At 39.9% G+C, this 27,356-nt stretch overlaps 3 protein-coding genes across 5 annotated transcripts in view; 2 read left to right on the top strand and 1 right to left on the bottom strand.

Moving 5' to 3' along the window:
- The window catches only part of LOC123516972, a 65,446-nt gene extending 54,700 nt beyond the window's left edge, over positions 1–10,746 (top strand). For both annotated transcript variants that reach the window (XM_045276773.1, XM_045276772.1), the window contains exons 17-20: positions 4,930–5,019; positions 5,504–5,628; positions 5,796–5,904; positions 10,028–10,746. In XM_045276773.1, coding sequence (XP_045132708.1) covers positions 4,930–5,019; positions 5,504–5,628; positions 5,796–5,886 — 306 coding nt within the window. In that variant the 3' untranslated portion in view covers positions 5,887–5,904; positions 10,028–10,746. The remainder of the gene's footprint in view (positions 1–4,929; positions 5,020–5,503; positions 5,629–5,795; positions 5,905–10,027) is intronic.
- Positions 10,747–11,716: 970 nt separating this feature from the next.
- The window catches only part of LOC123516890 (putative neural-cadherin 2), a 198,648-nt gene continuing 183,008 nt past the window's right edge, over positions 11,717–27,356 (top strand). Inside the window, exons 1-2 of one of the 2 annotated variants that reach the window (XM_045276615.1) lie at positions 11,717–11,884; positions 17,998–18,054. The gene's annotated coding sequence lies outside the window, so the exon portion shown is untranslated. The remainder of the gene's footprint in view (positions 11,885–17,997; positions 18,055–27,356) is intronic. The other variant, XM_045276616.1, reaches the window with a different exon arrangement.
- Positions 25,498–26,263, bottom strand: LOC123516891. The gene is made up of 2 exons (XM_045276618.1): positions 26,234–26,263; positions 25,498–25,916 (listed from the first exon to the last, which is right to left on the bottom strand). Exons 1-2 carry the CDS (start codon positions 26,242–26,244, stop codon positions 25,622–25,624), a joined length of 306 nt encoding a protein of 101 aa, XP_045132553.1. The 5' UTR covers positions 26,245–26,263; the 3' UTR covers positions 25,498–25,621.

Below are 27,356 nucleotides of genomic sequence, written 5' to 3'. Positions count from 1 at the left end.
ACCCACTAGTGGAGGGCTGTGGCTCACTAACACTTGCACTCTCTCACTAAATTCCTTATTTTCATCACTAATAAGCCTCTTTGGTGCCATCCTAAGCTTCTAAATGAAAAACTACCGTCAAAATGTAAAAGATTGTTGTACAGGTGTCCCTCGGTTAACGATCGACTACTTAACGATATTTCGCTCATACGATCCCTCCAAATTAATCCCTATTTTTTGGTTAACGATCGCCAAAATTCGGTTAACGATCGGATTGACCAATCGCAATCGCGATCGCAATCGCGATCGCAGCGCCTCCATCCACCCGCGGCCCGTGCAGTAAACACACCACAGTCTTTCCCGCTGTTTTGATTGTGCAACAACAACTCTATCACGCTCGCTCTAAACTTCTTTTTGTGCTTATTTGTGATCAAGTGAACTTAGTGATGGCTTCCAAGCGACCCAACGATTGTTCTCCACCGGGAGATAAGGCTAAAAATCGAGAAAGAGCATTGGCCTTGATATTAAGTTGAACATTGTGACTCGTCATGAGGGTGGTGAAGGGGTAAACTCTATTGCTCGTGCCCTTGGTTTATCTCAATCAACTGTATCAACAGTTCTCCAGAAAAAGTACAAGTGAAGCAGCAGGCCAACCAAGTCACAAACCTGCACAAACACACAACAACTCGTAACAGGGAACCGATTATGGAAAAATTGGAACGTTTGCTGAGGCTATGGATTGAAGACCACACACACCGCCGCATGCCTCTTTCTACCCAACTCGTTACTACTAAGGCACTGAGCCTGTGGGAGGACCTGAAACCAGAATTCAACATAGGCGAGACAGTGTCCTTCAAGGCCAGTAAGGGGTGGTTTGAACGTTTCAAACATCGTGGGAGTCTACACAACCTCAAGGTTAGTGGGGAGGCAGCGAGTTCGGATCAACCGCTGCAAACGCCTTCAAGCCTTTGCTTAAAGAGCGCATCGAGGAAGGAGGTTATTCAGCCAAGCAGGTTCTAAACTTTGACGAGACAGGCCTGTATTGGAAGAAGATGTCATCGAGAACGTTTATAGCAAAGGAGGAGAAGTCGGCACCAGGATTCAAGGCATCTAAAGACAGGTTAACATTATTGGTGGGGGGGAATGCCGCTGGTGATCTTAAGCTTAAACCATGCCTTATTTACCATTCCCAAAACCCAAGAGCTCTGTCTGGCTATATTAAGGAATATTTGCCCGTAGTATGGAAGGCAAACAAAAGGGTGGATGACGACTGTTATCATGCAAAGTTACGTGACAGGATACCTCTCCAAATTCCTAAAAGAATATGCTGCCCAAAACAACATTGCTAACAGATTTCTCTTGCTGTGTGACAACGCCCCAGCCACCCAGAGAGCATGAATGACTGGGCAGATAATATTGAGGTCATGTTTATGCCCCCAAACACAACTGCCCTCATCCAGCCGATGGACCAAGGAGTCATCGCTACTTTCAAGGCCTATTACCAGCGGCGCACCATGAAACAGCTGTTGGCCTGCATTGACACCCCTGACAAGCCGACCATGAAACAATTTTGGAAGGATTATAACATTAAAAAGGGGATCGACAACATCGACGAGTCATGGAAGGAGGTGTCCAAGTCGGCAATGAATGGATGTTGGCGTAATTTGTGGCCTGAGTGCGTGGAACGTAAACAGGAAGTCCCTGTCGATGTTACAGCAGTAAGGAAAGACATCGTTCATATCTCCCATAAGGCAGGCTTCAATGAGGTGGACGAGAATGACGTACAAGAACTGCTGGACAGTCATTCTGAGCCTCTCTCCAACGACGACCTCATGGAGTTGGAGAAACAAAATACTTTGGAGGAAATGGAGGAGGACAAGGAGCCTGAAAGAACCCTCTCCGTCAAGATTTTCGAGGAGATTTTTAATCATATTAACCAGGCCATACATCTTCTCCAGGAGAATGACCCCAACCCAAACCGAAGTAATGGCGTGACTAATGCTATAGAAAATGACATGAAAGTGTATAAAGAACTATTTGAGGCAAAGAAAAGGATGGCAAAACAGACAGTCATCTCATCTTTCTTCAAACCACTCACCGCCCAAGCAACCCCATCCACATCCCAAGCAACCCCATCTACCGATCAAGCAACTCCATCCACCTCCCAAGCTACCCCATCCACCTCAAAAGCAATCCCATCTACTTCCATAGGAGTCATCTCGTCGTACTTCAAAGTTCGTCCTGCTACCTCGAAAAAAACTCCACCCACTTCCAAAACAACTCCATCCACCTCCAAAACAACTCCACCCACATCCAATCTATCCTTCACATCCACCGTAACCTTGAGTGACGATGAGGAGAGCCTGGATGACCCACCCCCACTGGAAAACGTATTCTCTCAAGAATTTGAAGGGTTTGAAGCAGCTGACCGAGTTTGGGTCGGGTGTGGGCATGATGAGATTTAATCCTCCAAGGCCCTGTGTCCCCTCGGGGGGCACAAAACAACACACTACGCATATCACATCCACTCCTCAAGGTAAGTACTACCAATTCTAAAGGTGTAAATAACAACTAACAACATAGAAAGTGTCGTTTATTTACGCATCGCGAAATACATGTATGTAGTTGATAATTTCAAATCCCTCAGTTAGCGATCGTTTCGGTTAGCGATCTGTTTTTGGGAAACGTAACCCTATCGTTAACCAAGGGATACCTGTATTTCCCAAGACATGGCAGGAGTAGGGATGCACACTGGCATCCGGTGTACTGTATTATGGTAATGCCGGTATTACCAGTAATACAGTACAGTGGAACCATGCATGCTTTGGGGTCCAAGGGATCTCCAAGCGCATGGGTTCGAATCCTGTTCACAGTCTGAGTGTAGGTTGGGCTTCCTCACTTGGGGCAACGGTTTCCTAGCGGGTGGGCTTTGAGATAGGAGGTACCACAAAAAAGTATCCCCTTTAGCTCAGAAATTCCCGTGAAAAGCCCACATGGTATAAATAAATAAAAAAGAATGGTACATTGGTGGCTGCGAGAATGGAGATGACAGCTTTGTATACTATCAAATGTGCAGCCATTTGATTACCAGATATTTTCATCACTAATAAGCCTTTGGTGTTAATATAAGTTTGTAAATGAAGGACTGTAAATGGAATGCAGGAGAATGTTGAGATGTTATTCTGATGACCATGGCAGCACAAATCACAACTGGCGGATGTGGAAGAGCCTTTGTTACAACCATGTGTGTGGAAGTATGACTATCATATATTTTTTTGAGTTTTAAATTGAACTTTTGCGTTTGGGTATTGAAAAGTTTGAGTATTTAGACGTTCAAGTATTGAGTCTCCACTGTATTTTGTTCCCTTGGTCTCCATCATTAATGTAAAAAACTACTACTGCTACTGCTACTGCTACTGCTACTGCTACTGCTACTACTACTACTACTACTACTACTACTACTACTACTACTACTACTACTACTACTACATTGGGGAGTCTAAGAGTTAAAAAATTTGAGAACCCATGGTGTATACTATCTTTTTTCCCATTTCACATTAGTGACATGCAGACGCTTAAAATATTGTAACATTCTCACTATGTGGTTAATGATAAAAATATTTTACTTAACATGGATGTTATTGTAATTATATCTTTAGACATATTGCCTTGTTCTTTATCACCATATGAAGTGTTCTAGGCATTGATTCAACCAAATTGATCCACAATACTTCAGTGCCTTCTGCAGGTCTTTGATGTTGGTTGATTTTATATATTTTTAACTTATTTTTTATAACTTCCTAGGCATTCTCAGTGGGGTTTTGATCTGGTGAATTACCTGGCTAGTCGAACATAGTTTGGTGGTCTACAAGGAACTTTTTGACTGCTTTTGACTTGTGTTCAGGTACCCCATGAGATAATTACACTCATTAATATTCCAGGAATATAGCAAATATTCCTTCAACATATCAATGTGCGAGCAATTGTTACCCCCTCATGGTTGTGTTCTTGTGGAACAAGTACAGCTAAGTCTTCCCTTAGCACTGCTAAAAGCACCCCACACCATTACACTGTCTGGATGTTTCACTGTCTTTACTGTCTGCTCTAGGATCAAACCATGACACATCTTGGCTGACACACTGTCTTGGACTCCCCTATGACCAGCCTGAAGATACTTCAATCCCTGAACATTGCTTTTTCCACTCCTCTGACGTTTAGTCCTTGTATTTCTTGCAGAATTTAAATTCAAGCTATCTCTTTATCACATTAGTAAAAAAGGTTCCTTGTTTCCATGGTATTGTGCTGAATCATCCTAATAATGACATCCTGAAGGATCTCTTTGTGTTTTCTTGAGTGCCATAGCTGATATTGAAAGGTCTAACATCACCTCACATTTTAAAAGCTCATCCATCCTTACTGTTGCCTTTCTGAGTGTTCCAGAGCCAGTTTTCCTTGGAGTGTCATGCCTGGGAGTAATATTGCTACCTCACCCCAGACACAATAAATAACTTTTCTTGTCACCTTTAGGTCAATGGCTACACAAGTAGACATGCCCTGCTTGTTATAGGTCAATAGCATAAGACTTTTCCATACTGGGCTTCACACATCCCATTATGTACAGATTGAATAGAACTATAAAATTGCAAAGATAAGGCTACAGTCAGGATTGCCGTTAATGAGAGCAGTGTATTACTTGTGATCTCTACTGAAACATTAGTGGTGCTCTGGGACCTGTCAGTGTGGTATGGTATAGGTAGCTACAGAGCTGTCAAGGTCACTGCATCAATACAAGCTCACACCACTCGCTATGTTGGAACAACAAATTGAATTGTAACAAACAAATTCCATGGTACAATTTTTATTGCTGATGTCTTACAATTGACTACTGTTTGTGATTATTGGTCTAGTATATACCTAGATAAAATTGTAAATTTTAAATATTTTCACCAGGTTTTCTTCATTGACTTTGGGCATGAAGAATGGGTAAAACAGGAAATGCTTCAGCCCTTGGCTGTTCAGTTTGCCCATGTGCTACCACATGTGAGTCATATACTACTTAAGTTTAATTCAGTAAGATGAAACAATTGCAAACCTCTGTTAGGCTTTCTAGAGAAAAAAAACAACTCTGTGATGTAATGCTAAATGCTGCTAGATATGAGGCAGGTCCATGTGAGTTTATTTACCTCAGTTTATAATCTACTCTCCATTCATTCATTTTTTATGTGTGTTGTGGGAGAGTTGTTCTCATTAAATTGGTTTAAGTTCTTGGTTTCAGTTGTGCTGTACATATACAACTTAATTCTAAATGTTTTTTGCTTTGTGTCAAATATTTTGTAATGTAATTTTTTTATGATGTATTCATTCAGTGTAATAAAATGCTTCTTTTGGAGAAATATAAGTATTTCCATTCAGCTTGAGCTGTTTAATTATGGAATACACTTTTTGTGAAATAGTGATGTGATAATGTATTGATATGTAATTTGAATGGCTTAAAAGAAGATCAAGACCATCTCTTCTTGTGTAGGCTGTAGAATGCTGGCTGAGTGGGGTGAACACACCTGCTGAGGGTTGGAGTGCTGAAGCTACAGAAATACTCAGGGAAATGATAGAGGAACACACTCTCGTGGCACACATCCTGCAAGTGGACAGGTGAGAATATAGGTTGCAATAAGATGTTGTAGAATTCCTCTTCCTTCTTACTCAATGTAAAATATTAAGATAAGGTTTATGTTCTATAACTGATGCATATGTACATGCATATGTATCCAAATAAACACACAATTTTATTAAGTATGTTTAATCTAAATATCCAACAGCAATTTCCAAAGAGTGGGTGTGGAGCTTATAGACACAGAAGGAAAACAAAAGCTCAGCATTAATGAGGACTTTGTCTCAAGAGTGTGTTAAGAAGGAAAACAGTCATTTGTAAGTATTCTCATTGTTCATTGTTTACATAATTATATTCTTATCATCATCATAATCATCAGCATTATTAAACCCAACACAGCATTTTTTGTTGTTATATGCCCTAATATATTATATTAATACATCTACTGGACATTGTTTTGAAGATCTGACATCTGAGTCATGGTGCACCAGTCATTCAAATGTCTGCAGTTTGTCAAGTCACCAAATAAATATGTAGAATTTGATATATGCGTGTTATGTTTCTATGACACACACATGATACCACACATAGCTTGGAACACTGGAAGAATGATGGTGAGAGATCAACATTCCCTTTTAGCTGTAGATCAGTTACTGGAGGGAAAGGAAGAAACAAAAGCTAGAAGAGGCTGTCCTGCCATTAGAACTGTAACAAAGGAGTTATAGATATTATGTGTATGATCTATGATCTTTACTTATTTCTATGAAATTTTCTCAATTGGTTGGAGAGAACAAAGGTGGGTTAGATATGGAGGGGCATTTGCTAAATGTTGAACCAAAGGAGAATGAGGGATGAGATTATGTGAATATGAGTGGTATTGAGAATGATTGTGTGGTTTTTTACATGTCATGACTTTTTGGCCATATGTATATTTGATATATAGATTACATACATTTGAGCCATGGTGCACCAGTCATCCAAATATCTGTATGGCTCATAAGATGTACCAAGTTTTGGCAGACATTAAAAAAAAAAAAAAAAAAGATGAATTGGCAGATTTAAACTCTGAATATGAAGTGTGAATATGAAGTGAAGGATTTTATCTAATATTTGAAGACTTTCATATGCATTTAGATCAATCATTTTTAGATCCAAATGTTTTGCATTTAAAAACTCTAATATTTGCTAGTAGCTTACATACTAATCCTGTTGTGAGATGTAAACATGTACCTTGCATATGGCGTTGGCAGTGATTGTGAGAGACAACAGAGGTAATAATTTTTTTTCTTTTTATCATCATTGTACATGTAATTCTTATGTAGTATTTTAGTACATTTTCATGTGCAAAAAGCTCTTCACAAAGTTGGGAATTGTTCAAATTTTGTTTGATTGATGTGGGTATAGAACCTTCATAAGCATCAAATGCATTACATTTTTTCACAACAAATACATAGGCAGTGTTGATGTAAATTTGTACTTGGAGGTACCATCATAGTATATAATACTGCAATGTGATTGAGAACTGTAGTTTTTTTTTTTGTTAATTGGTACAAAAATCTTCCCACTTCCCTACCTCCTTGATATTAAAGTTACGCAAAATTAGTTAAAATAGCATGAGTCTGTGTTCAGGTTTAACCCTTCCTGATGGTAGGCAGATGTATATTCTACCAGATAGAAAATCATCTATTTATAGACTCTTCCGACTTTCATCCATATGTCTGTGTATAGTTTTCCTGCAAATGGGCATTCCAGATTGACATCTACATATAGACTACCACAAAACTGAACAGATAATTGAATCTGTATATAGACTCTACCGCAAAGCTGAACAAGTGACACCTTTATACAAATGTTATTTATGTTTTATTGGTGATAATGTATGTAAATATGGAGGCACTCACATCCAGGACTTGTGACCTGGATGTAATTCACTTCCACATTTCTTCATATTTTCAAGTACAGTAAGACCCCGCACTTGGCGAATTAATTAGTCTGGCGAAACTACTGCCAAATGCAAATTTCGCCAAGCACGAGTTCTTTATACCATATATTTTGCCTAAAAATGCCTCAATCAGTCTTTGGTCATTGCCAAAATACCTCTTTTAACTCCTAAAATATCATCTTTCGAGCTGAAGTAAAAACTTTTGCCTTCACATATTAGAACACATAGACAAAACAGACCAATAAAAAAAATTAAAGTTAATAAGACATGATATAAAGGCTGTAACTCCCATTTTTCCACTCGTTTCCCTCACCCACTTTTGTCCTTCCTGCCATCACCATTGTCCTTACCCCCACCGGTACCACCTGTTGTGCTGGTAGAGGCCATGTTGGCGGTAAAGCGCCAGAATTCGTTCCCACGCTAGCAGAACAGAGGGTAGCAAAAACAAAATGGTTGAAAGGGACTCTCACACTGCATTCTGATAGGTTTAGAGAGGTGTCTGACATCACTGGGGAGCTGTGTGGTTCGCCATGTGGCCGCCAGGGGATGGCCAAGTTTGAATTCAAATTGTCAAGCATGCACTTGGTGGGCCGTGGCCACCCAACCGCCAAAAGTGAATTTCGCCAAGCTGAGATTCACCAAGTGCTGGGGCTTACTGTACTCCTTTTTTGTACTTGTTCATTTTTTTTAGGCAATGTTTCTGCTGTGTGGTATAGTTCTTTCTCTTTGAAAGTAAAACAAATGCAAAAATTCCCAATATTAGCTTATATGCGTAGCACATCCACCACTGACAAAACACAAGTGATGAGAGGCAACATTGGCAAGTGTTTGGGTATTTGAGATGCCAGGTAAAGATGTATTTTATGAATTTTCTTACTTGTGAGGAATAGTCTATATATAGATCATGCTGCAACTTTGTGCAGTAAAATTAGAATTAACTTAATATATATAGACGATCCGACAAAAGTCCCATTTTCAAAATGTCTTTATATAGATCCTCCGCCAGGAAGAGGTTAATCCATGAACAGATTATCTGTGATATTTAGTGAAAACAAGTTAAACAGAGTTTAAGATAGGTAGAATAAGAAAAAAGAAGACAAGACTAAAAAAAGAGAAATATTAAAATCCATGAAGAGAGAGAGAGCCAATCAAAATGATGCCTTATCAGGCTGACCATAACAAGAGGAGGAAGAGACATTATGCTGTGATTTTCTTCAGTTCCGTGTTCTCTTTTTGATTCCTAGAGTCTCAAGGCACAGACCCACACAGCTACACTATTTCAGCACTACATGGAAGCTTCACCTTGTGCTTACCAACCTCTAGAGAACAAAGAGAGCATGGCCAGTCACCTTGCTTGCTTCCTGAAGTGCCACCTGCCATTTCCCCAGCTGGGAACTATGCAGTGGTGCTGCCTGTCACTTCCTTTGCCGTACAACTATTCAGTGGTGCCACCTTCCCTTTCCCTTGCTAGGGAACTATGCAGTGGTGCCACCTTCCCTTTCCTTTGCTAGGGAACTATGCAGTGGTGCCACCTTCCCTTTCCCTTGCTAGGGAACTATGCAGTGGTGCCACCTTCCCTTTCCCTTGCTAGGGAACTATGTAGTGGTGCCACCTTCCCTATCCCTTGCTAGGGAACTATGCAGTGGAACCACCTGCCACTTCTTTTGCTGGGGAACTATGCAGTGGTGCCACCTGCCACCTCCCTTGCTGGGGAACTATGCATCTATGCAATGGTGCCACCTGCCACCTTCCTTGCTGGGGAACTATGCAGTGGTGCCACCTGCAGTCTCCTTCATTGGGAATTCAGCAGTTTTGACACATGCCTCCTATAGTGCCACCCACCATTTGCCTATCTATCCACCGCCATCCTCATCCTATCAAGAAAACGTATTAGCTTCTAGGGTGTCCCTCTCTCAGTAAGGGTAGTCTAGTGCTTTCTTCTGGGAATTACTGAGAGTAAGGAGGAATGCAATTAGTCATATTTCAACCAAATAGAGGAAGTGTTAGAGCTTCTCATTGAAGTGTTTGGATTTCTTTTATATATATATATATATATATATATATATATATATATATATATATATATATATATATATATATATATATATATATATATATATATATATATTTATTATTTATATTATTTTTACAATGCAGTAAATGTTAGAAACTTATTATCAACTATACTTCTTATTACTTTGAGCAGCCAAATTCATATTTGAATTACATAGTTGGTTTTTGTGTTTGTTGTCATCATTTTATTTATTGAATTGTTTAATAATTTATTTATTGTTTTTTTTTTTTATTCTTTGAAGTAAAATAAGAAGATAGAATTTTGAAACCTACTGTATGTGTTGATTCTTCCCTTTTCTTCACAAATCCTAAATTGTCTTAATTTTTTGGAAAAATATGTAAACATGGTGGTGTAGGTGATACTTATAACAAAAATAATTCAAAATCAGATGAATTTGAAATATGCATTTTGTTTTGTGTTGCAGGTTTGTTAGGCTGCAGTCCTTCCTTCAAAGGTGGTGCTCTATGAGGTTAACCCCTGTAGTAAGAGAAAGTTGAACATGCACTCCCTTTGTCTGTATTGTGTTCCCACAGAGAAGACAATCATGATGTCATATATCTTGGATCTTTGGTGTAGCATATAGCTGCTGCAATTGCTGGCAAGTATTAAAGCCAGGTTTAGGTTAAACTCACTTAGGAAATACATTACTTAAAAAGGTCAGTATGCTTTGGACCTATTTATTTATTTATGTTTTATTTGTTTTAATTTGATTTATTTATCAAAGAATTTTAAGTTTTTTGAAGATATATCTTGTAGTAAAGGAAACAAATGGCATTGTGTTTGTTATGTCTTGCAAAGAATATATACTTAAGTTACTTGACACATATGTTTCTCTATAGGACATGAGAAACATTTGGCATATGGTAAGTATCATCAGAATTATTGTTGCACTTTCCACCTTTATGTATTCAATGATTCAGGAGTACAAGGATACATGTGAGATTGGTATTTGTATCCAAGTTTACAATCATGAATTTGCTATGTAATACATGTATTTTTTTTCCTGCTGGTGAATTGATTGGAACATATAAGCAGAGCAATTGAAGGAAAATTAAAGTCATGCTGCTGTTGAAGAATGTTGTCAGCTTAATTTTGTTTCTTCAAATTGGAGTCCTGATTGAATAAATTTTAAAACAAATAGTAGTGCTCCTGTTGCTGGCCTTCTTTTGCTTAGTTTGACTTATAGTGTCTTGGGAATGCACACTAGTTGAAGTCTGTGCCACTGACAGACATTGTCAAACTATACTTGATCTATTTTATAAGCTCAGTTAATCTTTAGATTATTGCTCATAAGTGTGACTCATTCCTTGTGTCACCAGTCTTTGTCCACTTGGTGGGATGGAACCCTGATTACTTCAGATGGTGCCATCAAGGTGGCATGATTTCTCTCTCTCTCTCTCTCTCTCTCTCTCTCTCTCTCTCTCTCTCTCTCTCTCTCTAGATGTAGATATAGATATAGATAGATAGATAGGTAGATATGTATAGATAGATATAGATAGAGGTTTCAAGATATTTGTCCCTGTCCTCTGGCTAAACACTTTAATTTTTTAGGGAACTTGCAGTTTAAGTGGGCCTTTTTTATATATATATTTTCTTGCCTGGCAAGTTTCCCTCTTGCATAAAAAAAAAAAAGATACAAACCTCATTCCACCTTGTTAGTGCGCCCAAATGTAGTAGTTTGTATTCCATCTCAGTAAGTAGACAAAGACCGGTGATACTGGGAATGAGTCACTCTTATGAACAGTGATTTAAAGATTAACTGAGCAAAATAGATCTAGTGTAGTGTTTGACAATGTTAGTTTATTTATTCTTCCCATAAAAGTTAACTATCGTCTTTATACGATCTCTGGTTTCAGACAGTGGATAATTAGTTTTGAATACGATGTAAATGTTGATTACGTATATCTTGTCATTTCTGATAGTACCTGAGAGTGTTTGGTGTCTCTTTCTGCTTTTTTCGCGAATAATTTGTCTTAGGTTTCAAATATGTATCGTCATGAAAAATGGAAAAGCGATATGAAACCGGAGACATCATGTTAATTTAAAGTTATTCTAAGTGGATGTGACTACTGTAGACCGTTTCCAACTAAGACTGATACGGTGTTAGGAACCGAGGATGCGTCGCGTTGAGGCTGAATTGTGCTGCGCAGCTGCCATTGTGCGATGGTGGCGGACGGCGGTGCAGTGAAAGTAGATACCTGAGAGATGGTGTGTGACGCGCTTAGTGCTACTGGCATCAATCTCGGGCCTTGCTATTCATCACCACACTGGTGAGATAAAGGTACGGTGTGCTAGAGGTGCCCGTCATGTCTCCCAGATTGTTAACCCCTTCAATACTGAGAGACATTTTTATCTTGAGATTTATGTACGATTAGATAATTTTATTGACAAATTAGGAAGGGTCTATGGAGGTCAGGAGATTAATAGTAACAGTCTTCACAATTTTAATCCACACATGAGTTCCTGAAGCTGTTTAAAATAGCAAACATAATGAATGTGGAAACGCGTCATGGTACTGAAGGGGTAAATCGGTGCAAAAGTGATAAGTAAAAATGATATAATTCATAACATAACATAACATAACATAAATAATAGGATAACAAAGGGCCACCAGGGCCCATCTAGGTTATCCTGTATCAGTCGCACAACGACCTCGTCATCAGTACTTAAAGATACACTTACAAGTACACAATACATTATATACTAATTCTAAATATTTGGCCCATTAACAGGGCTAAGTCCTGCAGCGAAATCCTCTACAATTTGTGGTCCCCATACATGGGGATCATGTCTTATTTAACTATAGTAAATTTCTTATAAAAACTATCATGCAGTGCTATACATAATTATAAATCTAATAAATTTAAGTGCTTATCTAATCTGTTTTTAAACATTGTCAAACTAGTGCTATTTACAACCGTCTCTGGCAATGCATTCCAGAAGTCTACCACTCTATGACTAAAGAAATATTTTCTTATATCTAACCTGCAGCCTTGCTTTCTAATCTTCCTGCCATGATTTCTAGTCCTATTTCCCTCCTCTAAGGTAAAGAAAGATCTCACATCTATGTAGTTTGTATCTGAGAACATTTTAAATAACTCTATCATATCCCTCTTATACATCTCCTCTCAAATGAAAACATGTTTAATTCCTTTAATCTATCTCTATACTCCAGGCGCTTTAATGCTGGTATCATCCTAGTTGCTCTTCTCTGAACTGCTTCTAACATGTTGATATCCTGCCTATAGTGGGGTGACCAGGCCTGTATGCAATACTCTAAATGGGGCCTAACATAGGAATTATATAAGCTACGCACCACTTCCTTACTTTTATAACTAACATTTCTATTTATAAAACCCAGGATCCTATTTGCCCTATTTCTTGCTTCTAAACATTGCTTTGAAAATTTCATAGTCCTGTCTATCACTACTCCTAAATCCTTTCCTTCCTCTACTGCCTCTAGCCAACATCCCTCCATCTCATAGTTAAAGTTTGTGTTGTCTTTACCTAAATGCATAACCTGACACTTATCAGAATTAAACTCCATCTGCCACCTGTCTGCCCATGCTATCAGCCTGTCCAGGTCTCGTTGTATTCTGTAATTGTCCTTTTCACCCTGTACTGCACATGCTATCTTAGTATCATCTGCAAACTTTGATACTTTGCTACTAATTCCTATATCTAAATCGTTAATGTACACCAAGAAAAGAAGAGGTCCTAGCACTGATCCTTGGGGTACCCACTAACCACTTCCTTCCACTCAGACATTGCCCCATTTAATACTACTCTCTGTTTCCTATCAGAAAGCCATTCACTAATCCAATCAACTAACCTACCCCTATCCCATGTAGTCTCAATTTGTACACTAGCCTCCTATGCGGTACCTTATCAAACGCCTTGCTAAAATCTAGATATATAACATCTATGCTATTTCCATCATCTAACTCCTTGGTAATATATTCTAAGATATCGAGCAAATTTGTAAGACAGGACCTCCCTGATCTAAAGCCATGTTGGGTATCTCTAATTAATCTATTCTCATTTAAATGCTCCCAAATACTACCCTTAATGATTTTCTCTAGTATCTTACATACATGTTTAACAGTTCCTGATCAGCCGTGGTATATGTTCATGTGAATAAATCCATGTATCGTTTCATGAGTATCTGTAACATGTGTTTGTAAAGGCGAGTTCACACGTGCTAATTTGCGACTGAAATTTTACGGCGGTAGAATTTCCGACTCAAAATCGGTGTCTAGCGAATGGAGGAACCAGTCGCAAAACAAGACATAGTTGATTTGCGATTTTATTTACGTCGTGAAGCCACGGAGTAAACTTTGAAAGTGTGGTCTCCAGGAATAGAGATGTTAGAGTTGGTGAGGAAAAAAAAACATCTGGCACCCCTGAAATTAATTATACAGTAATAATAAAGCTTGTGCAAATCATCGTTCGATGAGGTAGCTGCCACTATACAAGAAATGATGTTGTTGAGGAATGAAGACTTGTCAGGATTTAATTTGATCGCAATTGTGCAGTCTTCTTAAGATTAACAATTTCCTTATGAGAAAGGTAGGCTAATTTAGAGTGGGCTAGACACTCCTTTCTTTCCTTCTACTTAGCCAGGGACGTATCCACAGGCATTTTCTTTTCTGTTGATTCTTCCGGTACGTCAAAAGAAGAGCTACCACAACTTCAGTATCGTCACTGAAGGAAGATATCTTGGCGGGTAGTTGTTTGTTTGCATTCACTTCCCGCCAAGGCGCCAACTAGTCGATACTTTTTCCCGTCGCTACGTGTGACACTTTTCGACTAGTAGCGATGAGTCGAAAACTATACTGACGTAAAATTTCAGTCGCAAATTGGCACATGTGAACCCGTCTTAAGTGTTTTGTATTTGTATTTCCCAAGTGTCAGTGTCTCAGTTTAAAGACTGATCGATGTGTTTACGTCTATGCTTGCGGCTTGATCCTGGGACACTGGGATGGTGGATCGTAGGATCATAATATATATCCTCTAACGTTTCATTGTCTTGACTACTACAGTATGCTAGAGGAAATTACTGGAAATGTTGCCAATGACGTTTTCATGATTCTCTAGTAGTGAGAGTTCAGCAAGGATTCTGCATCGTCAATGGGAAAATCTCAGTGAAAAATAATCCCCGCAATCTGAAAATATTTTTCACGAGAAGCCAAAGAAGCATCGGACGTGATCGACTTGTGAGGCTCAAGTAGTACATACGTAGTCAAAATAAGTTTTTTTCTTTGACCAGGAAAGTTACTTAAGAATAATTAGTTCTTACATCTATATTTATTCTTTTCTTTTGAGTTTTAGCATTATGTTGATTTATTTTTGGTACAGTAATGACGTATCATTAAAATGTACACTAGCATTTCCGTCTCTGCCGTGTTCTCACCACCGTACGTGTTTTAACACACTTCGAAGTAGCAACAGCAGAAGCAACAACAACAGGATCAAGGAACGTATCGTACGTTTACAGAATTATATCCATTTCATTCTGGTAAGTGATATCAAATACTTCATTGTTATATTGTCTAGAGTACCCACATTATCAATGTCTTTTGCATGTTATAACCTTGCTTAATCCCCTCTCTCTCTCTCTCTCTCTCTCTCTCTCTCTCTCTCTCTCTCTCTCTCTCTCTCTCTCTCTCTCTCTCTCTCTCTCTCTCTCTCTCTCTCTCTCTCTCTCTCTCTCTCTCTCTCTCTCTCTCTCTCTCTCTCTCTCTCTCTCTCTCTCGTGAATGATTTTGGATGAAACCTATCGGCTGTTCCGGCAGTTCGCGGCTGCAAACAGGCGCGAATTGCCCCACGCAAATCATTCTGACACAAATTGATTCATGTACTTGGGTATATTGATTCATTAATTTTGACCGAATCTCTAGTCCTCATCCACCAAAGTTCACTTTCTTTCGTTAAATTTAAAGTTACTCTTTTGTATATTGATCAGTCCAGAGAAGCTCCAGATTATAATTACGGTACAGATTAGCTTCCTTAGATCAGTTGTATCCCCACAAGCATGCCTTTCATATTAAATCAAATGAAGCTAAATAAAACCTTAATGAGATGGTGCCTTTCAAATATTCATGACAATTATTTATCCTTTCTCCCAAAGAGAAAAAAATAAATAATGAAAGTAAAAAAAAAAGAGATCTGCCCTTCGTACGTAATTTTGTATTTTTTTTTCATCGAACCCTTATCTATTAAGCATTGATTGCTGGTTTCTTTTATTAGCACTAACTAAGCAACACACATGACTACAGCATCGCAGCCCGACCTCCATCACTAAGGTGTTCCATGGTTCTCGTCTTCACGTCATCGTGTAGTGACTTCTTTATCATTTACATATTTCACAATTTGTATACTGAAATGCTTTGAGTTCTCAGAAGGATGATTTTCAAAGATCATACCGATGATTATTGAGTTCCCACATTTCTTTTTTTTACATTAATGGTGCATAATCATTGTTAAACTGTCATTGAAATAATGAAAAGCTCCTTAAACACCATTAACTTCATCTTCAGTCTATCAAAAATACTGAAGACATGGCGCCGAAACCTGTGAGAAATCCACGTTATTGTCAGTAATCGTTCACTTTTCATAATATTTTTTATATTCAGAATTATGGCAGGGTTTGGCACATAGAGGCTGCGGAAATGGGAAAACTTGGACTCTTAATGCTGCCTCATAACCACCTCATACTCTGCAGCTCATCTCAACTTCAGCAAACATTATGAAAAGAGCTCGTTCAATGATGACAGCGTCATCATGGTCTCGACTTTTTCCCTTCTTTTGTTGCCAGTTCAGAATGCTCGGTCTACTTTAATTACGCAGATAGAATGATCCATGATATCTGAAGACAATCAAGTAGTGGGTATGTGATATGTATGTACTGGTCATGCTCTCTTGGCACCTGTCATGCTCCATCTGTCATGTGTGTCTGTGTGTGTGAGTGTTTGTATTACATAACACTCCATTGCTGTCAATAGTGTCCTTCGAAACTGTAATGCTGTAAACATTCAATAAGTTCTAGAAAAAGCTACATTTTTCTTTTCTTTTTATGTAGGTGGGGGACTGGGCAAGGACAAAAATTGCGACAAAAAAAAAAAAAAAAAGATTCTCTGAGGTGCCGGTCGGTCCCGATTAGAATCAAAGCATTAATCATGAATATGGGACAAGTATCTACAAGTCTCCCTCTTGAATGAATTCAAGTTATAGGAAAGTGGAGGTTCAGAATAAGCAGCTACTTTCAGAGTTTACCAGAAAAAGGGATGAATGATTGAGGATACTGGCAAATTCTTGCATTGGAGGGATGGACAGTATTGGGGTGAGCGAAAGAAAAATTCTTGTGCAGCGAGGCCGCTGGAGCAGTGGTTCCCAAGCTTTTGGTACTCGCGACCCCTTACCTAAAAGTTTGAAATCCATGTGACCCCCTACTTAGGGTTTATTATCACATTCACTCACAGGCACGCATACACGTAGCACATGTTTTGTTTTGCACCGAAAAAAAAAAAACAAAAAACAAATAAGAGCATAAAAAATGTAATGATGAGATAAAATTAATATTATCCCAAGCTGCTTCTGACAAGGCTACGCGACCCCTCTACCAAGGCTTCGCGACCCACCGGTTGGGAACCCCTGCGCAAGAAGAAAGGAGGCATGGAATTAGCAAGATCAGGGGAGCAGTTGGCTTGAAAATAGCACAAGAAAATAGCAAGCAATATAACATTGTGTCGATGAAGACGAGACTGAAGACAGTCAATTAGAGGAGAGGAGCTGATAAGAATTGCTTTTGATCCCACCTTTTCTAAAAGCTGTATGGGTGGATCCTGCACCCCTCCCTCCCTGCCCACAATACATGTAAAAAAATACTCCATATATGGGCAGATAAGGCTCCTATACAGAGTTATCAGTTGAGGAGGTGAAAAAAATTGACGATGATATAGAATGCCTAACTTTATAGAAACTATTTTAGCTGGAGATGAGATGTGAGTCAGTTGTCGGTCCTGGTTGGATAAGTATAATGTGGTAAGTTTTATTGTTGGTTAATAATGTGTCTGGGGTGGAAAAGGCATTATGTGATCTGTATGTTGGAAAATCTGGGCCTATATGTGCTAATTTATTATCATTGATCAGCATCATTAGAGCTTTACCTACGTTATTACTCATTTTCTTGTCCAAATTCGGGTGATGTGCGTTCAAGTCCCTAACGATGTAGGTTGGAGTTGATTGGGACGCTATTGCATGGAAGTCTGGGATTGGTAGATAAGGTCTTCGAGGTGGAAGATATGTTGTCACGATGTTTATTAGGCCTATATTTGTTTCTATTGTAATTTGTAGCATGTCAGTATCGTAATCATCTTTTATTTTGTGTTTCAGATTATGTTCAACGAGAATAGCTAAACCGTAGTGCATTTTATCGCTTGAGTTGATAAGGTAAGTGGTGTAATTTAGTATTTTTTTTATTTTCGTGTAATTTAGTATTTTTTTATTTTCGTTTGTTTTCATCCCGTGACTGTTAAGTAGTATGATTTCAGGGTCAATTTCTCTGTATATGTTACTAAGTGTGCTTCTTTTGCTTTTTCAGTGTTGAACATTGTGTTGTACGATTTTTAGTGTGTGTGGTGTGTAAGTGTGTGCCATGTTGTGAGAAGTTGTATGTGTTGTTGTGTTGTTGTGTTGTGGGTGTATTTAGTACTTTTCTTGGTTGTTTTATTTACTAGAGTGATGTCTGAGGTGTGTTTTTTGTTGATTTACTGGGGGGTGGTGTCCTCTCCTCAGTTTTGCCACTTCGGATTTTGTTAAAAAGTGCATCATCCATTATACACCAACAGTTAACGAGATCAATATCGTTATTTATAAGGTGGCCATAGATTTCCTTCTCATTATATACAGTGTTATTGAATCTCCATTTGAATCTGCCCTTATCTATTGCAGTCTTTAAGTAATTAAGACTGAAAGTGTCTTTTGGCCATCCCTCACTTTTCTTAGTTATGATTTGCATCCCTAGGTGGGTGCCAGAAATCTTTTCCAGTACGGGTATGTCCTCCGGTTGGGTGGTGTTGACGGTTGTCGTTGGAGTGTTTTGGATCAATGGAATATTGTCAAGGGCCTTTGTGCTTGTTTGAGGTGTATTATTGGTGTTGGTGCTTGGCTGTGTGGGGACTGCAGTATTACATTTTGAGGTGTTGTCAGAGGTGTTCTTTGTCATTATGTTTAAGATGGCATTAGAAGGTGGGTCCTCTGGTATAATTATACTGGGGAGGTCATTGGTCTTGTAAAGTTTATTGAGTTCAGCGGCAAAGTTTCCTGGGTTAATGAAGTTTAGGGAGTTGGTATGAACCAGGCACGTCTGAATTTTTATGTGTGTGTCTCTGTCTAGATATAATTAGTCATAGGTTGGGTTGTAGGTGGTTGAGGGGTGTCATGTTTCGTAATTTGGCTATATGTCTGAGTGTTACCTTGCTTTCGAGCCTTTCTCTTGTCTGCAATGATTTTTTTCCTTAAAGGGCATTTGTTTGCTAGTGCATGGTGGTCCCCATTACAATTGATGCATTGTTTTTTCATTGATTTACAGTTTTTCCAATCGTGGTCGGTGCTGGAGCATTGTGAACAAATTTTATAATCATTAGTCTTAGGGCATTTGTTTGTCGGATGGTCCTCTATTGTGTAGCACTTTAAACAGGTAAATACTGGAATAAACTCGTCTAGGCTGATGTTGAAGTGGGGATACTCATATGGAATGATAGAAGACCAATTTCAATTGCTATTTTGGCTGCTGTTGAGCTGTTTAGTGTTATCATTATTAATAATCTTTGTTTTAGGAATTTTGAAAATATTTTCTATTCCTTCACTCAAGAATCCATTTTCGTTGACAAGTTCATCTTCGATATCTTTTTCTGAGTTGTTATAAATGTGGTCGTCCGTATTTTTTTTTTTTTTTTATTATGATGGTCCTTTTTACTCTAATATCAGGGGGAAGTAAGGGCTGTAATTTTCCATTTTTGAGCGTGTCCAGGGTGGAAGGCAAGAAAATTTTGTCTGTGTCATCGTCCGATCTGGTTAGCACAATGTATGCGTCTGTGGTTGTGATAATCCGGGTTGCGTATATGAGTTGTTCTGACAGGATTCTTAGTAGCTGGATCTTGGTTGCCCCCGAGGGATAGGGGTGCTTTATTTTGACCCTAGGCATGGTTACAACATATGCCTAGATTGTTACAACAATACGAAAACATTGAATCCTAAAAAGTGGGCCGAAGCCCTACACGAGGCACAGCTAAGAAAGTAAATTGAAGAAGCCTATCTAAACAGATCAGTGCTAAAAACCGTCGAAATGTCCCTTCACCGCACCTAACCCTAACCAAGTTTTGGCCGACCTGGCCGGTGGGCTTAAAGCAGCCCTCTGAGGGCCCCCTTTGAGCAAGCCGCACGGTTCACTTTCACTCACCGGGGGACACTAAGGCCGAAAAGGAAGTACAGTAATCGCTCGCGTATCCTGATTATAGCAGCCAAGGCCCTGGCGGATACGCGAAATATCCGGATACGCGGAATTTCCTCTCCCAACACCTTATAAATTGAGAAAAAAACATGTACATAACCCAAATGGGTAAGAAAACAATGAATGAAAGCACATTAAATGATTGTTCTGCTGTCTCCCAACGATACATTTGTTTGTTTGTTTCTAGTTGTCTTCTCTGCTTTTATGTTTTTCATTCTAATTCTCGTCAACTTATACCTGTCAGGCAAAAATTAGAGAGCTAAATAAAACACCTCCCTACTTGACTCCTGGCCAAGTACTGTGTAGGGCATGAGTCAGGCTATGACACAACCACACAAGACATTTAAAATTTGCTTCCTGACGGAAGGTTATTTAATCATCAAAAAATAAACTCATAAACGACAGAGCAGCTGATCTTGGCCATTTGATACTTGGAAGTACTGTCTTAGGACGTCTTACAGAGAAATGTAAACAAGCAATTGAACCACTTTTCGCTGCTAGACTGGAATATATATATATATATATATATATATATATATATATATATATATATATATATATATATATATATATATATATATATATATATATATATATATATATACACACACACACACACACATACACAAATATATTTACATCTACTTATGAAGATGCTATTAAGTTGAGATTATAGCATCATTCCAATTAGCAAGGAGATAAATTTTATTACAAAAGTTTTGGTTAGAAACCATAGATCTTAATTTGGCTGAAAATTGACGTTAGAGGAAAACGATGTGTTCCGTCTGGCTCAAAACGACGGAAAGAATCGACGGAACAGTAAAAAAACAGCGGAAATCGTTGAAGACAACGGAAAAAGTGTTATTGTGACGCCGCCTAAGTGTTGTGCTGCCTAGCTGGATCGAGGGATCGCTCACGCGGTAGGTTTGAGTATACTTGGGGGCAGCTCCGGATAGTAGCGAATTCCGGATAGTGGCGATCTAGACACGCGGGCGATTACTGTATAGTAAAAGGTGAAAAAGGCACTGCACATGGGCGGGCTCTACCAAGAGGGAGAGCCCCGGTACACTAATGCAGGCTCCAGCAATAACTCAAAGCTGGGGAGCAATTGGTAAAGACTCCAGAAAAAATAATAAATGTCAAGTCGATCACGATCTCGATGGTCCGTCCGTGCGCCGCGAAAGTTCGCTGAGGTCTGGGGGTTCAATCCAGGAGTTAACCAGTACTCTCAGTCATTCATACATTCCTTTCTCTCGAAAACTCTGGAACTCCCTGCCTGCATGCTTCTATATTCCCAACTTAATATAACTTGACTTCATTTAAGAGGAAAGTTTCAAGACATTTACTCTTTTCTTTTGGCTAAATCTCTCAGACCGTCTGTAAGGGGACTGGTAACTAATTGTGTAATTTTTTCGTTTTATGTCTTCCTTGGTCAGTTTTCCCCTTACATTAAAAAAAAAGAAAAATCAATACCAAGGATCTCGAACTTACTACGCATACACAGTCTCTGTGTGGACAGCTGTGTTGCAGTGCGGGCTGCATTCCTCCAATGGGATGGGGAGATACAGCGTAGCAAGCTGAGCTCAAGCGAAATGGATTTCGTGATTAGTGAATGGCAAAACGCATCACTGGTTGATTTTCACCCATGCCTCGCCTTCTTATCAGTGTCAGAAAATAGTCACACTTGAACTTCCTCTTTCAGTGCTCTTAAACATTCATGCTTTGCAGCAAAACTTCCTCTTTCTTTCTATTTCAACTTTGTAGAAGTAGTGTTCCACAAAACAGCTATATTGGCAGTGGTGGCATCCGTAGATACTCCTCCATCTGCAGCTTAGATGGTACTGACATAGCAAAGTGGAGCAGACCATTGGTGCCAGTGTGGACCAATAAGAAACTTTCCTGGTTGTGAACGAGAGCTAGCTTGCAACCCTATAGGAGGAACTTCTGTTGCCACATGTATATATACCGCATACAGAAGGAAGAAACGAATGTCTTATTCTGCCGCCGGACACACAACTCACGTTCAAGCCATGGAGGTCTTAGATGGAGAACAGCACGACAGTGCCGACACCTTTCCCCAGTTGTACAGCAGTCTGTCAAAATACAAGGCAGGAAACTCAGCGAGTAATTCAACACTTCTGCAGCAGCCGCTCTTTACCATGGCACAACCTTTGATCACCACAGGTATTTGTTACAATTTGATCATTGAAATGTGAGAAATCAATCTTAAGATGGATAAGAGGTAATACAAAGAAGCACCCGGACACTAAACCCATGACCCAAGCAAAGCAACGCCAAGAGAAAGCAATCTCTACTAATTTTGCCTTGCCTCCCAACCCTACAAGCGTGATCAACTGTCTATCACTCATGTTGATGTTTGCTACCACATCCCTATACTATTGTTTGCCTCCCCTCTTGTGCATTCGTCGGTAATATGTATACAATAGTCTTCCATAGTTATAACCATCTATACCTTATAACATACTGACAGCTATGTTGTTGGAGGTAGAGAAGTCTAGTGCTTTGGTACGGATGGTGTGTGGTTGATAACACGTCAGTAAGGGAAGTAGAAATGTGAAGGGGATTCGACCTGTTAATTCGATCTTGACACCTAAACCCCGTCCACTTTCTTTTCACCACCATCTCTCTCTCTCTCTCTCTCTCTCTCTCTCTCTCTCTCTCTCTCTCTCTCTCTCTCTCTCTCTCTCTCTCTCTCTCTCTCTCTCTCTCTCTCTCTCTCTCTCTCTCTCTCTCTCTCTCTCTCTCTCTCTCTCTCTCTCTCTCTCTCTCTCTCACCAAAGGAATAAGCACTTCACAGAGAGAGAGAGAGAGAGAGAGAGAGAGAGAGAGAGAGAGAGAGAGAGAGAGAGAGTGATAGTGTTGTAGATGGATGGAATAGATTCAGTAAAAAGTTGTTAGTGGCGAGTCATCAGTGAAGTCTGGAAAGGGTGAGACAAATTTATGGGTACAGTATGTTTCACACAGGGACTGTCAAATGTAGGCATGATGGCTTCTTGCAGCTTCCCAAATTTTATATTCTTGTTATTATTTTCAAAGTATCTTGGATAATTTTCTTCACTAAACTACAGAAAATTATGTGACATTTAATCACACTAAATCAATGCCATTGTGCGGAACTCTACGTGCGCTCAATAATCTTAGTACCAAAGGCCCTAATCCAATGGTTCTCAGCCTTTTAGTCTCTAATTCCTCTTCATGAGTCCTTAAAAATTGTGTGGCTCCCTTTCAGTTATCTCTCAAATCCCACCCTGACAAAAAAAAAAAAAAAAAAAAATGTTGATGAACACATTTGCTTTTTTACAAACTTGACAGTCATTATTATCTTACATTTGATAGGCCTGTGATATGATTAACTTCCATCATTAGACTATAAGAGACTATAAAGTGACAACAATCAAACTTGAATTTTGGAAAAAAAAAGTTGAATTGTTAAATACAGTGGAACCATGCGTGCTTTGGGATCCGAGGGGTCTCCAAATGCACGGATTCGAATCCTGTCCACGGTCTGAGTGCAGGTTGGACTTCCTCACTCAGGACAACGGTTTCCTAGCGGGTGGGCTTTGAGATAAGAGGTACCCTAAAAAAAAGTATCCCCTTTAGCTCATAAATTCCCGTGAAAAGCCCATATAGTATAAAAAAAAAAAAAAAAAATAAGTAGCATAGTATATGGTTCGGAATCAAATATACCCACATGTTTTTGGGAATACGAAACTACAATGAGATCATGCAATCACCTCTCTCCCTTCCTTTCCAGGTGGCTCACCTTCACTCACCACTAGGTGCCCTTCCTATCTCAGACGCGTCCGTTCTTCGCCTTGTCTCTCACACACAAATAACGCAATTTAGTTACGCAAACAATTATAATTTCCCACACATACATTCGTATTATTTCTACCAAAGTAATTAATCAAAAGAAAGTCTTCTACCATGACAGGGATGCATTTTTTATTCAGATTTCCAAAATTAATAAGAAATGTTTAATTTGCTACAGCTCATCATGGCCACCCTAAATTCCATGCGAGGCTGAAATTCCAAAGGGGCCATGACTCCAAGGTTTAGAACTTCTGGTGTAATTTAACCTGACATGATCTAATCTAAGCTAATCTAATTTTGAACGTTTTTTTGGATGATTGATGAAGGTACCCTGCTGTGACGCCTCACGTCCCTCTCCTTGATAAAACGAAGTACTACATGTACAATCTTTATCTTACCAAAGTTAACATTTGCTGCATCTGCCTGGTTCTTTTCAATCAATACATAAAGATTCACTTAAAAAGGGTTAAATAAAATCCTTTTATCTACCTTACACACTCTACGATCAAGCCGTCCTTGCATTCGCCCTCTTCTCCTTCAGGAAAAGCAATAACAAGACCCTGTAAAGGTTTTGTGTCTTTAAAATCATTCATTGCGCATGGAATTTCCACCTTCCTTCTCCCCCATTCTTCACTATCCACCATACATGATGAAGCTTGTTTAATGTTCTGCTTCTACTGCTGCTGCAACAACAACAACAACAACAACAACAACAACAACAACAACAACAACAACAACAACAACAACAACAACAACAACAACAACAACTACTACTACTACTACTACTACTACTACTACTACTACTACTACTACTACTACTACTACTACTACTACTACTACTACTACTACTACTCTCTCTCTCTCTCTCTCTCTCTCTCTCTGGTATCGAACGTAGGTGGAAGGTGTCGTAGATTGCGACGTTAATGGTCTGCGGGTGTTATTGAAGCTTAGGACTCGTTACTACTCTATAGTGTCGGGTGTGTGTTTGTAGTTGCGTGTGTGTGTGTGTGTGTGTGTGTGTGTGTGTGTGTGTGTGTGTGTGTGTGTGTGTGTGTGTCACTGAATACGAAGAATGAAATAAAAAAAAAAATCCAGTGTACTCAGTGAAAAATAAGTATAAAGGAAAAAAAAAAAAAAATGTGCTGAGCGATACAGCAATATCTATGGAAGCTTGGTTAACTTGCATTGCGTCAGGAACCATGAGTGTCACTTGGTGCTCCTACACCAGTGTTTCGAAGGGCAAGATGAGTGGATGAGTCTGCCGCCCGCCGCGTGTCTCTGCCCTGAATGCCCTCTCCAGTGCGTTACCGCAGGGAGCGAAGCCGAATCAGTTGCTCCGTACGGAGTCTCCGTCTTACTATCGGGCGCCTTAATTCACAGACAACTGACCCTGTGTTTTTATCGCCAGAGTGAGAGACAAGCTTTGTCATGGTTGTTCCTCAAGTAAATAAGTTAGGTTAATGAAGAATTATTTGCACATAGACATAGTGAGATGCTAATACTGTCCTTGGAACTTTAAACAGATGATACAGAATTAAACATCTCAATGTAATGTTATTATATATTTTTGTTTTAAAATTCTTATTACTATTCTCAATATTATCAATACTATTGTGGTTAGACATTACCAACAATAGCAATAACAACAAAATATTTTAGCATATAGACACATCAGTGCATCTGGGAAAGTAGGCTAAGCAGCATCCGGCGGGACAAGTTGTTCTCATCGAGGCCCTCAGCGATGATCTCTAAGTGCCCCATCAGGTGTGAAATCCTCTCCCGGCTCCTCCGTATGTGCCCTTCCTTTTCCATCAGCTGCTGGTGACAGTCTAGGAGACGCTGCTCCAATTCCTCAATCTTGTATTGTTGAGTCTGCGTCAAGTCATATAGGCGTGTCAAGTCGGTGTGGTACTTCTCCTTGGTGGCACTCAGTGTCGACACCTCGTTTTGTAGTTTCATCTGCATTCTGTTGATTCCGAAATCGGGGAAAAACATTTTTGTTTTTTTTAGGATGTGGTGAGGGCATTTTGCACAAAATATACGTACATCCCTACTGGTATTCAGCAATTTCCTCCAATGAAGAAGAGACCGTCGCACATTCACTTCATTTGACAAGAAATTTTATTCACACTTACGCCCAGATAATATACTGTTCCGTCATGCAAATCTAAGCGACGCATTTCATAGGTGTAAAGGATCGCTCCCTGACAGCATATCCTCACCATTTGCCAGCCTTTATTGAACACCATCACACCATCACTCCAGCAACTCAACTTCTCTTACCTTTTCTTCATGTCGCGATTTCGCTTAGCATATATAATAATAATAATAATATACGGTTTATTAATTTGGCAATGTAAAAAATTACACTGAAAATGTACAGTGGGGGGACATTAACACAATGAACTAAAAATGCTTAACCTAACTATGGATCTAACTTAACCTAGAATTCACTTATTTATTTAAGGCTCGCACAATAGTGGGCACCGCGCTAAGTCGGTACCGATCAGTGCGCGGTGCTCTTAAGGGCGCCACGCGATTCTGGTGTCGGGTGGCGCGAGCAGGGGGAGGCACGTCGGGGGGTAGCAGGTGGCGGAGACGTGGATGACGCAGCAGTCCTTCCCCAAATTTTTCCAAGGCTTCCTGGTGTCTTGTGGCCAGCCTCGGCAGACTCAGGCAGGTCAGGGCGTCCTCGTAGGACCTGTAGGCAGGCCCAAGGATGACCCTGAACGCCCTCCTCTGAACCCTCTCCAGCTGTTGTCGTTGTGTGAGGTTCAGGAGGAGGACCACGCTGGGGCGGCGTACATGAGCTTAGGGAGTATAAAGGTGAGGTACACTCCCCTCAGCTCATCTGCCGGTGCTCCCAGGGACCTGAGTCGGCGCAGTAAATAGATTTTGTATGAGGCTGACCTGATGATGTTGGAAACATGCTGCTTCCATGATAATTGATCATCCACCAAGACACCTAGAAGCTTGGTGCTGCGGACCACCTGGAGGGAGTGAGGGCCCACAGAAAGCTGGGGAGGGGGGACTGCTGCTGTGGAGGTACAAATGTGCATCACCACGGTCTTGGTGTGGTTGATGGTCATTTTGTTGTCCTCCGTCCACGTCTGTAGTTGGTTTAGAGTGGACTGCAGTGCTGAGAAGTCTGGGTTGGTGTTGTTGACGGGTACGCCCACGGTGCAGTCGTCCACATACTTCCAGCGGTGGGGGGTGTGGACGAGAGCATCGTTGATGAGGATGAGGAAGCACAGTGGACCCATCTTGGTCCCCTGAGGGACCCCGCATGTGAGCTGTTGGAAAGAGGAGACAGAGCCCTGATAACGAACGGCCTGACGCCTTCCCGTGAGGAAGTCTGCCAGCCACGCTATCAGGTAGGAGAGAGACCCAGAGTGATGGCTTTATT

Source organism: Portunus trituberculatus, chromosome 41, assembly GCF_017591435.1.
Source record: "Portunus trituberculatus isolate SZX2019 chromosome 41, ASM1759143v1, whole genome shotgun sequence".
Taxonomy (NCBI): Eukaryota; Metazoa; Arthropoda; class Malacostraca; order Decapoda; family Portunidae; genus Portunus; species Portunus trituberculatus.
The sequence above is the reverse complement of the archived record's forward strand: the minus strand, read 5'-3'. Positions and strand labels throughout refer to the sequence as shown.